Source organism: Plecotus auritus (assembly GCF_963455305.1).
Source record: "Plecotus auritus genome assembly, chromosome: 13".
NCBI lineage: Eukaryota > Metazoa > Chordata > Mammalia > Chiroptera > Vespertilionidae > Plecotus > Plecotus auritus.
The window spans coordinates 16,976,240-16,991,766 of NC_137779.1; the positions used below are offsets into that span (position 1 = coordinate 16,976,240).

The 15,527-nt window shown below is 51.3% G+C and overlaps 1 protein-coding gene across 3 annotated transcripts; it reads left to right on the plus strand.

Moving 5' to 3' along the window:
* Window positions 1-1,503: 1,503 nt before the first annotated feature.
* Window positions 1,504-15,496, plus strand: DDX25 (DEAD-box helicase 25). Of its 3 annotated transcripts, none has more exons than XM_080649907.1 (12): window positions 1,504-1,757; window positions 2,354-2,420; window positions 2,914-2,955; window positions 3,429-3,564; window positions 6,262-6,354; window positions 6,442-6,544; window positions 7,534-7,648; window positions 8,906-9,083; window positions 9,614-9,851; window positions 11,084-11,246; window positions 13,332-13,520; window positions 15,323-15,496. In XM_080649907.1, the coding sequence occupies exons 1-12, from the start codon at window positions 1,695-1,697 to the stop codon at window positions 15,382-15,384; spliced, it is 1,449 nt and encodes a 482-aa protein (XP_080506033.1). In that variant the 5' UTR covers window positions 1,504-1,694; the 3' UTR covers window positions 15,385-15,496. The 3 variants fall into 3 exon arrangements, with proteins under 3 accessions (XP_080506033.1, XP_080506034.1, XP_080506035.1); XM_080649909.1 differs by lacking the exon at window positions 1,504-1,757 and adding an exon at window positions 1,889-2,004 and having other exon boundaries at window positions 15,323-15,495; XM_080649908.1 differs by lacking the exon at window positions 2,354-2,420 and having other exon boundaries at window positions 1,738-1,757; window positions 15,323-15,495.
* Window positions 15,497-15,527: the final 31 nt, after the last annotated feature.

Consider the following 15,527-nt stretch of genomic DNA (forward strand, 5'->3'; position numbering starts at 1 on the left):
GGCATGGCCTGAGGTTCTCCGTTAAGCCCCCTGGGCGGGGGGGGGGGGGGGGGTGCAGTCTGAGGTTCCCCGGCCTGGTGCTAGGGTGGGAGGTGTGGCCTGAGTTCCCCTGACCCAGCACTGGGGGTGCACCTTGAGGTCCTCTGTCAAGCCCCACTGAGTGGGGGTCACCGCCTGAGGTCCCCTGTCAAGCCCAGCTAGGCAGGGGGGCGCAGCCTCAGGTCCCCTGGCCCGATGATGGGGGGGGCGTGGCCTGAGGTCCCGTCAAAACCCACTGAGCAGGGGGTGTGGTCTGAGGTCCCCTGGCCTGGTGCTGGGGTGGGGGGCATGGCCTGAAGTCCCCTGTCAAGCCCCACCTGGTGGGGGGCGTGGCCTGAGGTACCCCAGCCTGGCAGGGGTGCAGCCAGAGGTCCCCTAGCCCAGCACCAGGATAGGGGGCAAGGCCTGAGGTCCCCAGTCAAGCCCTGCCAGGTGGGGGATGCGGCCTCAGGTCCCCTGTCAAGCCCTATGGGGGCGGGGGAGGGCGTAGCCTCAGGTTCCTGCTGATGCTAGTTAAGGTTCCCTATGGGAACTTGGCTTCAGCTGTGGGTGCAGCCATCTTTGTGATGGGGTGATAGTCAATTAGCATATTCCCTCTTTATTAGATAGGATTTAAATTTGTAGAAAGTTACCACTGGGAGACAAAAAACAAAACAAAAAAGTTTACTACTAGAACCCAATGTAAGAGCTGCAAGATTAACAGTGGGGAATCTGGCTTCAGCACCACGGAGAGAGTATAAGTAGATTTTTTTGTAGGTTTTTTCAGAGACTGATCCAAAGCTCAAGATTCCAGTAAGAAAAAAAAAAAGGGAAAAATCCTGGTTCTTTTGTCAAAGCCCAGCAGTCAGTAGTAGAAGGATTATATCCCAAATCATGCAGTGCAGGGAGGAGGTGGTGGCTGTACCACAGGGACAGTTTTCTCAGGATTGCTTTAGCAAGGGCTCACATCAGAATTAGAATTACAATGAAATAAGCCGGTCTGTGGAGGCATCACGGGCATTTAGGAACAGAGGCGGAAGTTAGACCGGAAGGGCTTTCCTTCCCCTCTGCATGCTCCGCGCTGGATTTCAGTTGTCAGATGAAACGTACCCTTTTAGACCATCAATTTTCCCAGCAGTTCGCAGTCTTTCCGACTTCTTGTCACGTAGAAGCGGAAATCGGGGGCGGGGGGGGGGGGGGGGGACGTGGGTTTGGGAGCTTGAAGCGGGGCGGGGGTCCAGCCTGACCACCTAGGAAATTACCTGCGGAGTGAGTGGTGGGGTGAGGGAGGTAGGACTCCCATCAGTACGAAGACTGTTGCTGCTCCGAATCTCAAGCTGCTGTGACCTTATCCGAGGTCAGCAGCAGGCGAGCGTCCCCTGCGACAGCGCCCCTCCGTGGCCTCAGCACCTGGCGCGGTGCGCGGCTGGCCAATCAGCAGCCGGGCTGACACTGTTCTCCCGCGGCCCCTCCTCCCCCGGACCTCCCGGATCCCCCAACAACTCTCCTCCTCCCGGGACGCCGTCCCCGCTGCTCCCGGGAGCCCAGGCGCCTGCGCTGGCGGTGGTCGCGGCACGTGAGCCGGCCCCGGAGGAAGCCCATTGGCCGCTGGGCGGGGTCCGACCTGCCTGGCCGCGCTGGACGCACGTGCTGGAGTCGGAGCGGCGATCGCAGCCATGGCGTCGTCACTTTGGGGAGGCGAACAGGGGGCGGCAGAGAGCGAGCACCTGAACAGCCACGTAACCGCCACTGACCCGGAGGGCAGAGGGGCGGGGGCCAGGGCTGCACTCCCGGGGGAGATCTGCTGGGCGGGGGGCGGGGGACGGCGGGAATTGGGGGAGCAGTAGAGTGTCCAGTGGTGGAGGGGAGATGTGGAGTGGCCAGGACTTGGAAGAAGACCCCGAAAAGGGAGACCCAGAGAGAGACAAGACCTTTGGATTGAAAGGGCAAAATGAAGACACCTGGCAGTCCCGGGAGGGAAAGCAGGTGGTAGTCCCAACCCGACCCCGAATTTTCTCCTCTCCCACGTCCATCCTTAAGCCTCGGCTAGCTTCCTCCCATCTGTCTACCAACGCGCTTTCCTGCCATCAGCCTCTGGTCGCGTGTGATCCCCCAAGGGCCTGTCACATTTAGAGTGGAGGGGCTGCAGAGAGTCTCCCCCAGTTTTAGGGTAACTCATACAGAACTGTTCCTGAAAGGAATCTGCACCTACCATTGCAAAGGAAACCATATTGGGTGGTCTTTCCTGCATCCCTTCCAGCTCCGGTTAGGGGTAGCATTGGGCTTCTTGAAGCCGTGCTTGCTAATATTGGTTGAAATTTGTGTCTTTCACTAGTTTTCAAACCTCATCCACCCCCGGAAGAACCTTAGGGGAGTTAAAAATACTACAGTCCCAAACCTAGGTAAGTGCTGTAGGGTAAAGCAGATTGTTCTCAATGAAAGACAAATGCTTTCCTCATGTCCCTGGCAACTGAAATACATTTGGCTCCCTTAATTTAGCATTCCAGGCCCTCCAGTCTTTTTTTTTTAATGTAAATTATTGATTTCAGAGTGGAAGGGAGAGGGAGAGAGAGAGAGAAACATCAGTGATGAGAGAGAATCATTGATTGGCTGCCTCCTGCATGCCCCCTACTGGGGATCAAGCCTGCAACCCCGCATGTACCCTTGACTGGAATCCAACCTGGGCCCTTTCAGTCCATAGACCTACACTCTATCCACTGAGCCAAAGGAGCCAGGGCTCCAGGCCCTCCCGTCCTTTTACTCACTCCTCCCCTGGACGACCCTTCCTGCCAGCCCATGCCCGTGGAGTCGGCAAGAGAAGTTGGGATAAGAGACTTTACATTTCTGCTCAGCACTTAATCTTTACATCTGTTGTTTCTCTTCCATCCTTTTTAGATGATTCTATGAATAACACAGAAGAAGATGAAGTAGATGTAGGTAGGAGATAAATTCATCTGCCTGTATCTACTAGCATTCTGCTTCAGCGAGTCATGGCTTTCATAATGTGAATAATGTATTGGAGAACTGTCGTTACTTCTCTTTATAAAGGAGTGAATAAAAGGAAAAGTACTAAATTAGGAGTGGGGTCTATTTCGAGAGGAAGTTGCGATGGAAAATGTAGGAATGGGCTAAGACTTTTCAGCTGGCAAGGAACAATTAGGTCTGGTGGTGAGGGATGTAGACTTGCTTGAAGTTAGAGGTTGGTATGGCAGCCGAGCATAAGAAACTGGGTCCTCATGAAAAAAAAGAAATTCTCAGTGCTATGTCATTTTTTTTTTTTTTTTAGAAGCAAGATCAGAGTAGGAGCAGTTGCTTGATATACACTGAATGGAGGGAGCAATTATTAGGTGTCATTTAGGAAGCCTGAGTCCCCCCCTGCAGTATCCCTTTTTTTATTCTTGTTTTTGTAGTCGATTTGGCTGCTAATTCACTCTTAAACAAGTTAATCCGACAGTCCTTAGTAGAATCAAGTCATCGAGTCGAAGTCTTACAAAAGGATCCCAGCTCTCCACTCTACTCAGTGAAAACATTTGAAGAGCTACGGCTGTGAGTACTTTCACTCTTGGTGGGAAGATGCTGGGAAGCATAGCACAGAACAGACTCACCTGCTAATAATAAAACCGTCGGGATCTCCTTTGTGTTTAATTACATATTAAAATGAGATGGGTACATTTTGCGTGCAATTAAAATATAGCTCAAAGGGGGATGCTGGGATACCTGCATTGTTCAACAAATTGAGAATGTTTAGTTTTTAAAAAATATATATGTATTGACTTCAGAGAGGAAGGGAGAGGGAGAGGTAGAAACATCAATGATGAGAGAGAATCATTGGCTGGCTGCCTTCTGCACGCCCCCTACTGGGGATCAAGCCAGCAACTTGGGCATGTGCCCCGACTGGGAATCCAACCCTGATCTCCTGGTTCATGGGTCTACATTCAACCACTGAGCCACACTGGCTGGGTGAGAACATTTCTGATGGTAAAATATTTTCATCTTGCTGTGCTAAGGGAGATAGCTAAGCCACGTTATTACTTCTCCAGATACGGGAGCACTGATGACCCAGATATCCTCCCCCACCCCCTTTAGATGACTTATAAGCTTTTCTCTTTCTAATTATATTTAGTTTCCAATGGCATTAAAATGAATCTTTCCCAAATGGGTTTGCGTTTCTTAGGGGTTTATCAATTGGCATTAAGGAAATGTAGTTTACCCGTATGGACTTATGTAAAGAGGAAAGCTCCAAAATCCCAGTGTCCAGACATTTTCTGAATGAGAGGAGAAGCCTACCTATGATTAAAAGTTGGCTGCCAGCCCTGGCTGGTGTGACTCCGTTGGCTGAGCATCCTCCTGTGCACCAAAAGGTTGCCTGCTGGTTCGATTCCCAGTCAGGGCACCCAACAGGAAAAAAGTAATCTACCAACTAACCTGCCAGGTAAGCACATCCAAACCGTGTGTGCTATGGGAGATGGAAGTGTCCCAGCCCACTCCGCTTTTCCCTCTCTCTAACATCTGTCGTGAAACTCCAGGGAAAAAGCACTTAAAAATACTCGCTCAGAAGGATGAGGTGATAGTGTCTTCTGCTCTGAGACAGAATTGACAAAAGAATCACCTAAATAGCTGGCCAGCGTGGCTCAGTGGTTGAGCGTTGACCTATGGACCAGGAAGTCACGATTCGATTCCCCATCTGGGCACATGCCCAGTTGTGGGCTAGATCCCCCCCTGGGGGACGTGCAAGAGGCAGCCAATTAATGATTCTCTCTCATCATTGATGTTTCTATCTCTCTCTCTCCCTTCCTCTCTGAAATCAATGTGTGTGTGTGTGTGTGTGTGTGTGTGTATATATATATATATATATATATATTAAAGAATCACCTGAGTAAATTTGTCTTCTCTGAAAATAGCTGTTAAAACATCAAAACTTGCCATTCATGAAGAAGAATCCTATCTAATATATGAGTAATATGCAAATTGACCATCACTCCAACACACAAGATGGCTGCCCCCATGTGGTCAAAGATGGCTGCCCCCATGTGGACACAAGATGGCTGCCACAAGATGGCCAGCAGGGGAGGGCAGTTGGGAGGGAACAGGCCTGCAAGGGAGGGCAGTTGTGGGTGATCAGGCCAGCAGGGGAGGGCAGTTGGGAGGGACCAAGCCTTTAAGGGAGGGCAGTTGGGGGTGATCAAGCCTGCAGGGGAGGGCAGTTGGGGGTGATCAAGCCTGCAGGGGAGGGCAGTTAGGGGCAAACAGGCTGGCAGGGGAGCAGTTAGGCATCAATCAGGCTGGCAGGGGAGTGGTTAGGGGGTGATCAGGCTGGCAGGCAGAAGCAGTTAGGGGCAATCAGGAAGGCAGACAGGCGAGCAGTTGGGAGTCAGCAGTCCTGGATTGTGAGAGGGATGTCCAACTGCCCGTTTAGGCCCGATCCAGTTAGAATCGGGCCTAAACAGGCAGTCAGTCATCCCTCGAGGGGTCCCAGATTGGAGAGGGTACAGGCTGGGCTGAGGGACCCACCCCCCTGTGCACGAATTTTGTGCACCGGGCCTCTAGTTGAATAATAAATGTTGTGTAGTTTCCTGCTTATGTGGGAAAGAAAACTCTTTCTGGCAGATTGACATACTTCTGTTGGACGAGTTTTTTCTCTTTCACTTGGTTCAACAGAAAGTCCAATGTTTGGTCCTGTGACTGTCCTCATCTTAGGCTTATGGCAGAGCTCATTGTTTTGGGGGTCCACCTGTACAAGCATAATTGTATATGTTTGGGAGTTGAGGTATCTACACTAATAAAAGAAAAAGATGCAAGTTGACCATACCTTAGTGATGCCCACCAGCCAATCAGGAGTGAGTATGCAAATTAACCCAACAAAGACGGCGGGTTAATTTGTATACACAGGCGCCGAGTGGCTGGGGGCGGGGCGGGACGCTTGTGTCATCGCCATGGCGATGATGCAGGCGTCCACACCACCCCATCAGCTCCGGGCCTCTGGGCAGCATGGGAAAGCGGAAAGGTGGCTCCGGGCTGGAGCGAAGGCGGTGCTGGCAGCCAGGGGAAGGAAGGCCCATTCTTGCACGAATCTTCATGCATCAGGCCTCTAGTAAATGATATATTTCTAAATCTTACTTTTGAAGCTCAGTTACCAGGGGCCTTACTTTAGAAAGGCACCTCTCAAGTTTACATTTCTGAGGCTACTCACCGATCCTGGGCTCTTAAGTGTTTGATTGTTTTGTGTTGTTTTTTTTTTGACAGAAAGGAAGAGTTGCTAAAAGGGATCTATGCAATGGGGTTCAACCGACCATCCAAAATCCAAGAGATGGCGCTCCCTATGATGCTGGCACACCCGTGAGTTTCCAGGTGCTGGTGTTCCCGCTGGGCTATTGTTAGTCTCTGATACTCAGTCTGTGCCCAGTGGTTTCCTCTTTCCTACAGACCCCAGAACCTCATAGCCCAGAGCCAGTCTGGAACAGGAAAAACAGCTGCCTTTGTCTTGGCCATGCTGAGCAGGGTCGACACCTCGGAACCCTTCCCACAGGTAAGGAGAGGCTGCGGGAGAGGCGGGATTGCTTTCATTGTCAACGAGATTTCGGTAACAGATGATATTGCTGCAACGAGATGATATTGAGAATAGACATTCTTTCATGACATTGTGGAGTATTGGGACAGCGATTGAGAGCACAGGCTTTGTAGTTGGTCCCAATCCCAGCCTCTCTCCTTACCCGCTGAATGTCTTAGACGAGGTAGCACATCTCTCCGAGTCTGTCTCGTCTGTGAAGGTAACATCTAGAAAGGCCTGGATCGAAGTTGTTCTGTTCACCCTGAATCCCCACACCATGCACAGCACCTGGCTCGGGGAAACCACTCATTAAACACCGAATGAGTAAACGAATGAGTGACTAAATGGATGAATGAATGAGTGAGTGAATGGATGAATGAATGAACGAATGAGTGAATGAGTGAACGAATGAGTAAATGGGTGAATGAATGAATGGGTGAATGAATGAATGAAGACTTGCCTCACAGATCGTCATGCAGATGAAATGAATAGTTGCATTTTTAGCACCATGCTTGGCAGGAAGTGAGTATTCTGCCAGGGATGTAGTCAGATCCAGCAGGGAACGTTCTGGAAAGAGGCAGACTTCTCACAGCCGGCAGGAGGCCATGAGGACCCCATGCAAGCTGTGATTTGTTGCGTTCCCCTATTTTTTGATTGCCAGCCTCTTTCTGTCCCACTCTCCCCCCACCAAAAAAGTGTGACCCCGTAACCTATGCATCTTCATGACCCTTCAGGGAGAGGGACCTTAAAGGCAGCTGTCTTCCCATCCTTCGGCTCCGTCTCCCCTCCCACACTCAGCATTCACCTCAGATCTATGAGTCGCTAAATTGGATTCAATTCAAAATATTTTACCCAACCCAAATCTCCAGTTTCACTTCTGTGCCCCTCTCGGTACACATCTCAGTTGTATTTGAAACTTGCACAGTGGCTTACAGGAACCTCCCTACGCCCCTCCTCTCTCCTCACAGTGCCTCTGCCTGGCTCCTACGTATGAACTGGCTCTGCAGACTGGCCGTGTGGTTGAACAGATGGGAAAATTCTGTGTGGATGTTCAAGTGATGTACGCCATTCGAGGGAATCCAAGTATGTGCCGTGAAGCCCGTCTTGGCTGACGGTTTAAGTCCCAAGTCCACCACTAACCAGCATCCTATATAATAAAAGGCTACCATGCAAATTGTCCCCTCAATGGGGAGTTTGACCAGGAGTTTGACCAGGGGGCAGGGCTGGCTGGCCAACTGCCTGTGGCCCCTCCCCCCGGCCAGATCAGCCTGATTGGCATGGGCCGGCTGGACCCCACGCCGTGCACCGGGCCTCTAGTGTTTATATAACGTCTCTGCTTCCTTGTCTCTAAAAGTGGGGGCTGTAGAGGCACATGCTCACAGAGCTGCTGTCAGAGTGAGCGCAGGGATATGGACAAAGCCTGGCGCCTGAGGACCCTCGTGTCCACCGTTTCCACCTCCTGCAGGAGGACGTGTTTGCATATTCTTTTCTCTGAAGCTCACATTGTTTGGTGCAGGACAGCTTCTACTGCTTAACTTCCTCATTAAAGCCTTGCGTGTGGATAGCAGGAAAAATACCTTTAAAACACAAATTAGGCGGCAGAAGTGAAAGTTGCTCTTCCTTGTTCCCAAAAACTTGCTTCCAAAGGGAACTTCAGTTCTGTTAACAGTCCTTTGTGGTGGTTTTCTTAATATATTTTTATTGATTTGAGAGAGGGAGAGAGAGGGAGAAACATCAATGATGAGAGAGAATCACTGACCAGCTGCCTCCTGCACGCCCCCTACTGGGGATCGAGCCGCAACTCGGGCCTGTGCCCTGACCGGGAATGCGAACCATGACCTCCTGGTTCATAGATTGATGCTCAACCACAGAGACATGCCACTGGGCAATCGAACTTTGTTTTGTGCTTTAAAAAAAAAATTTTTTTTTAAGTGTTTACAAAAACTGGGATATTTTTTTCATATCAGTCACAGACTCACATGTTTTGGGCATCTTTCCATATCAGTCCATGTCGCCCTACTTCATGCTTTTGACCAGCTGCATAATACGCCATAATTTGTTACATGTGACCCACTGATAGCCATGTTGGTGGTTTTCCACTTGGGGAGGGTGCGTGGGGTTTTCACAGCTGTGCCAGTATTTCTGCAGGGTGGGTGGGCTTGCTGCGGGTGGCTTTCTAAATGCATCGGATACGCCGGGTATTATCATTACCACGAAACTCGGGAATTGATTTAAAAACTCTGGGCAGGTCAAAAGCACAGTGACCTCAGGGCTCGCGCTTGGACTGCGCGTGGGGTCAGAGTCCTGTGTTGCGCTGCCCTGCAAACCCTCCTCTCCTAGTTCCCAGGAGCGCGGACATCACCCAGCAGATTATAATCGGCACTCCGGGGACCGTCCTGGATTGGTACTTCAAGCGGAAACTGATTGACTTGACCAAGATCCGTGTGTTTGTCCTGGACGAAGCAGACGTGATGATCGCCACACAAGGGTTCTCAGATCAGAGCATCCGGATTCAGAGGTAATCTTCACCTCCACCCTTGTCTCCCTCAGGAAGCACATGTAAATTTTGCTCTTGAGCCCAGCCGGTGTGGCTCAGTGGTAGAGCGTTGACCTGCACCAAGAGGTCACTGGTTTGCTTCCCGGTCAAGGCACATGCCCGGGTTGTGGGCTCTATCCCAGGTTGGGGAGGCGGGCAGGAGGCAGCCGATCGATGTTTCCCTTTCATCAGTGTTTCTATCTCTGTCTCCCTCTCCCTTCCTCTCTCTCTAAAAAATCAATAAAAATATATTTTAAAACATTTTTGCTCTTGAGCTTCACGCTCAGTGTATGTGCTTTTCCAAAGCCTGGGTGGCAAGGAGGAGCAGGGCGCGTTGCTCTGTGCGTGGAGGTGCCGCTGGCTGTAGGCACACCTGTACGCCGACCCCCTGAGCAGGTGTGTCTGTGGGCGGGGGGGCAGCTGGTGGCAGCAGGCATGAAGTGCGCAGAGCTTGCCCCACGGGTGAGTAGCACTGGTGGCAGGTCACAGCTTCCTTCCCGTCCCTCTCACAGGGCTTTATCCTCCGAGTGCCAGATGCTTCTCTTCTCGGCCACCTTTGAGGACTCCGTGTGGCAGTTTGCGGGGCGAATCATTCCTGACCCCAATGTTATCAAGTTGCGGAAAGAGGAGCTGACCCTGAACAATATCCGGCAGTACTACGTGCTGTGCGAGAGCAGGAAGGACAAGTACCAGGCGCTGTGCAACATCTACGGCGGCATCACCATCGGCCAGGCCATCATCTTCTGCCAGGTGACTGCCACGACGTCTTCGTGGGCCCGGCCACCTCCCTGCAGGCCGGGCGGGGACGGTGGCACCCCCAGTGCAGTGCAGCCAGGCTCCGTGCTCGGCACTTCCTGTACATTGTGTAGTTTAATGTCCAGAGCAACTCGGAGTAGAAATGATTTGTATTTTGTGGGTGGAGCTTGGGAAAAGTAAGTAATGGGGTGGGACTTGTGTATGTGAAAGCGAGGGCATCCCTGTGTTAGAGGGGTGGCTTCTACCCCTTCCCCATGTGGGTTGATGTTTATGGTGGGCTTTTCCCAGACACCCTTTACCGGGTTAAGAATGTTCTCCTCCCTCCCCAGCTTGCTGTGAGCGAAGCAGCCACTCAGCTCCTCACTGCTCACATCACGCTCCTTCTGTCTTCATTTTTATCTTTTGCTCCCTGACACCCCCAGTGTGCGTGTGTTTGTTTTACTTCCTCACTCCCACGTGGACACTGAGCCCCATGACAGCGGGGTCCCGTCTGTCTTGCTCCCCTACCTGCCCTAGAGTGTCCAGGTCCACACTGAGAACGCGTTAGTAGCATAAAGCAAAACTCAGCTCCACCACGGGCCAGCTATGAACCTGGGGCAAGGTACTCATGTTTTCAAGTGTTCGTTTATTTTTACATTTTTAAAAATGAAATTAGATAACTACTTCGTCAGATTATTGCATGTAAAAATTTTATTTTATTTTAAAATAGATTTTTATTGATTTCAGAGAGGAAGGGAGAGGGAGAGAGAGAGAAACACCAATGATGAGAATCCTCCATTGGCTGCCTCCTGCATGCCCCCTATTGGGGAATCGAGCCCGCAACCCAGGCATGTGCCCTGACTGTGAATTGAACCGTGACCTTCTGGTTCATAGGTCAACACTCAACCACTGAGCCACACCGGCTGGGCAACGTGTAAAGATTTTAGAAACATGCCTGGAGTGCATAGAGCACTTGGAGAGTCTGACGTTGTCATTATTACGTCATCTCATGTTGTCATCGCACCAGCATGTGCGGCAGGCGGAGCATGTCTCGCATCCGTTTCGTGGCTGAGGAGCCACAGCTGAGAGGCTGAGAGGACGAGACCCTTAGAAGCACAAAATTCCAAGCCACACGCTCGTTCCTCCAGGCCAGCCCTTCCCGGCTCAGGCCCGCACCCGTGGGCACGGCGAACACAGCCCGTCTGCTTTAACTCGGGGGCTGTGCCGAGCTTTGCTTTCTCACGTAGACTCGTCGAAACGCCAAGTGGTTGACTGTGGAGATGATGCAGGATGGCCACCAGGTGTCTTTGTTGAGTGGAGAGCTGACCGTGGATCAGCGGGCTTCCATCATCCAGAGGTTTCGGGATGGGAAAGAGAAAGTTCTTATAACCACCAATGTCTGTGCCCGAGGTACGTGTGTGTGTGTGTGTGTGTGTGTGTGTGTGTGTGTGTAGTGTGTGTGAGTGTGTGTGTGTGAGTGTGTGTGTGTGTGTGTGTATTTAAAGCCAAGTTTGTTGAGGTATAATTTATATCCGATAAAATTCACTCTTAAGTATATGGTCCAATACATAGAATACAATGTAAAGTATATAATATATGAGTTTTGACAAACACATACACTGAGTGGCCAGATTATTATGATCTCTGAATGCATAATAATCTGGCCACTCAGTATATATATATATATATATATATATATATATATATATATATATACACACACACACACACTAGAGGCCTGGTGCATGAAATTCATGCATGGAGGCGGGGGTGTCCCTCAGCCCAACCTGCACCCTCTCCAGTCTGGGACCCCTCGAGGGATGCCCGACTGCCTGTTTAGGCACGATCCAGGTAGGCCCGATCCAAGTAGGATCAGGCCTAAACGGGCAGTCGGACATCCCTCTCACAATCCAGGACTGCTGGCTCCCAACTGCTTGCCTGTCTGCCTTCCTGATTGCCCCTAACCACTTCTGCCTGCCAGCCTGATCACCCCTAACCACTCCCCTGCCAGCCTGATTGATGCCTAACTGCTCCCCTGCCAGCCTGTTTGCCCCTAACTGCCCTCCCCTGCAGGCCTGCCCTTCCCTGCAGGCCTGGGTCCCCCCCAACTTCCCTCCTCTGCCGGCCTGGTCACCCCTAACTGCCCTCCCTTGCAGACCTTGTCCCTCCCAACTGCCCTCCCCTGCTGGCCATCTTGTGGTGGCCATCTTGTGTCCACATGGGGGCAGCCATCTTGTGTGTTGGAGTGATAGTCAATTTGCATATTACTCTTTTATTAAATAGGATACACACACAACACACACACACACACACACACACACACACACACACACTAGAGGCCCGGTGCATGAATTCATGCATGGGTGGGAGTCTGGTCAGCCTGGCCAAGGGGAGGGGACATGGGCAGTTGGCTGGCCTGCCTTCTGGTTGAACTCCTGGTCGAGGGGACAATTTGCATATTAGCCTTTTATTATATAGGATATACCCTGAGTGGCCAGATTATTATGCATTCAGAGATCATAATAATCTGGCCACTCAGTGTATAGTCCTGTAACCATCACTGTAGTCAAAATACAGAACATTGCGTTCTTCCCTCAAAACTGAGCTGCTTATAAGTCAGTCTCTGCTACGACTGGCCCCTGGCAACTATAGGTCAGATTTCTGTCTCTCCCTTGTCTCTTCCAGATACCACATAAATTAAGTCCTACACTTGGCGGCCCTTGTGGCTCACTTATTCCACTTGACATAATGCTTTTGAGTTTATCAGTGCCGATACAGGGATCAGTGGTTCATTCCTTGTTCTCGCTAAGTAGTATTCCACTGAATGGACGTACCACAGTTAGTGCATCCATTCATCAGCCGATGGCCATTTGGATGGTTTCCAGTTTGGGGCTACTTTGAATAAAGCTGTAATAAACATTCATATGTAGGTCTTGTGTAGACGTATGTTTTCATGTCCCTTGGGCAAAATACCTAGGGCTAGGATTTCTGGGTCATGTGGGAAGCGTATGTTTAGCTTTACAAGAAAGTGCCAAGGTTTTGTTCCCAAGTGGCTGCACCATTATTCATGTGCACCAGCAGCGTAGGAGCGTTCCAGTGGCTCTGCATTCCTGTCAGCACTTGGTGTTGTCTTTTTCATTGTAGCCTTTCCAGCAAACGTGTGTGGTATCTCATGCTTTTAACTTGTGTTCCTAGTGACGAATGATGTTCATCTCTCTGTGTTTTCAAGAGAAGGGCCTTCCTACTTTCTTCATCCCTCCTATATCCTTGCCTAGACCCCATCCTCAAACCCTGCTTCCTAATTCATTCTTAGTTCAGCAAACAGAACGGAGGACCTGCCCCGAGGGCTGAGCTTGGCGCTTTGGAAGGGTAGCCTGAGGAAGGATGAGGTCCCTGCCTGGACCCTTGACTCTCTCGACCAGTGCCGTCGGACAGAAATGTCAGCATTGATGGAAATGTCCTGTTCTGTGGTGTCCACTGTTTTACCTCTTCCAGGGATCGATGTGAAGCAGATCACGATTGTGGTGAACTTTGACTTCCCGGTGAACGAGTTGGCGGAGCCAGACTATGAGACCTACCTCCACCGCATCGGGCGGACGGGACGCTTTGGGAAAAAGGGCCTCGCCTTCAACATGATCGAAGTCGATAAGCTGCCTCTGCTCATGAAGATCCAGGAGCACTTCAGTAAGTAGCATCACTCGCAGGGGGGCCTGGGGGCCTGGGGGCCTGGGGGCCTGGGGCTCTGCGCACGTCAGCAGGGACGATGCGGGTCGTGGACCCCAGTCCCGAGGAGGGGACAAGAGGGGACAGGAGGCTTCCGATGCACAGAGTTCCCACTGTGAGACAGTTACTTCGCACATGGTCATCAAGGAGAAAATGTTAAATCTGTGGGAGCTCAGGTTTATACACTATTGCTTATTCTGGGATCTGGAGCGGATTTTCATGTCCTGGAAAGAACCAGCCTAAACCGAGTAGCAACGTCCTTGCAGAGCCTACTCTGTCCCAGCTTCCTCTTTGGTTTACATTTTCCCTTTTTCTCGCCCCACCTACCAGCTAGGACAGCCCTTAATTCTGAGGTCAGGGGCCCTTCCCCAGCCCCGTCTAAACTAGGCTGGCTCTGGGCTGGCAGGTTGCCCTCTGAGGAAACTCCAGGGATGATGTCCCTGAGATGGCCCCTTGTCAAGTTACCCCAGGCCCCGAAGCCCATGGGTACGCTGGGGAGCAGGAGAAGAGGAACCCTGGCATGACCCCAGACACACCTTTCACCTTTTAGGACAGTGGCCCTACCCTCGGTGAGAAGCAGTGGGCACTCCCCAGGGACATGCACAAAGGCACATGTGTGCAATTTGGAATATACACTGAGTGGCCAGATTATTATGACCTCTGAAAGCATAATAATCTGGTCACTCAGTGTATGTATATATATATATATATATATATATATATATATTAGAGGCCCAGTGCATGAATTCATGCATGGGTGGGGTCCGGCCAGCCTGGCCAGGGGGAGGGGACGTAGGTGGTTGGCCAGTCTGCCTGCTGGTCAAACTCCTGGTTGAGGGGACAATTTGCATATTAGCCTTTTACTATATAGGATATACACAGAGATCATAATAATCTGGCCACTCAGTGTAATTGTAAAGGGTTTGCAGACGGCCCTGGCCAGTCTTCTCAGTGGTTAGAGCACCAGCCCAGGGACCAATGGATTTCGAGCTTGATTTCCAGTCTAGGGTGTGTACTCGATTGCAGGTTCAATCCCTGGCCCTGGTTGGAGTGCATGTGGGAGGCAACCAGCTGATGTGTCTCTCTCACATGGATTTTACTCTCTCTCCCCTCCTCCCTTCTACTCTTTCTCTAAAGATCAATGGAAGAAAATATTCTCAGGTGGGAATTACACACACACACACACACACACACACACACACACACACACACTAAAGGGTTTGCAGACTGGCCTCAGCACACCCGTGGACCCTTCGGGGAAGCTGACTAAGCACCCTGTGTTAGGGGAGCTGAGGAAGGGCCCGGTAGGGGCAGGGAGAACCATTAAGATCCACCGTCGCTGTGTGAGCTCCTGCAGACCTCGTCTGGGGAAGTGACTCAGCGGAGGAGCCTTAGTCCCTCTCCCTGTGGCCACCCACTGACCCCTGGAGCTCAGCAGACCCCTTCCCGCCCCTCCCATGTGCCATGGCCTTTTTCTGCCCCCCTGGTACCCAGACCCGGTGCTCTGTTGTCTGGGGCCTAGGAGGCTGCTTTAGGGGGTCTCAGTGGTTGTTTAGATGCTGCCCCCCTCCTCACCTGATCTGGAGAACGCTCCTGCCTCCAGGCTTTCCACACAGGGTGTCGCAGGAGCGCATGTTCACGGGTGTCCCCATCTTCAGAATTGAGGTGCCATCCCTCCTCAGTGCTGCAGTGGTCTCAGAGCGGGATGGGGGGACATGGCGCTTGGCCCCGGGTCAGGCTGGGGCGCCCCCTTATTTTTTCAGACAGCAGCATTAAGCAGCTCAACCCAGAAGACATGGATGAAATCGAAAGGATCGACTACTGAAGGGAGAACTTGTGACAGGTCCCCGAGGGGCTAAAAGGCAGCTTTTTATGTTGCAGCTTTTTCAAAGTGAAATTGTTACCTTTGGCAAAATAAACGGGCAGCCTTCCTTTCAAAGACCTGAAGTCTTTTTGAAACCACGTCGA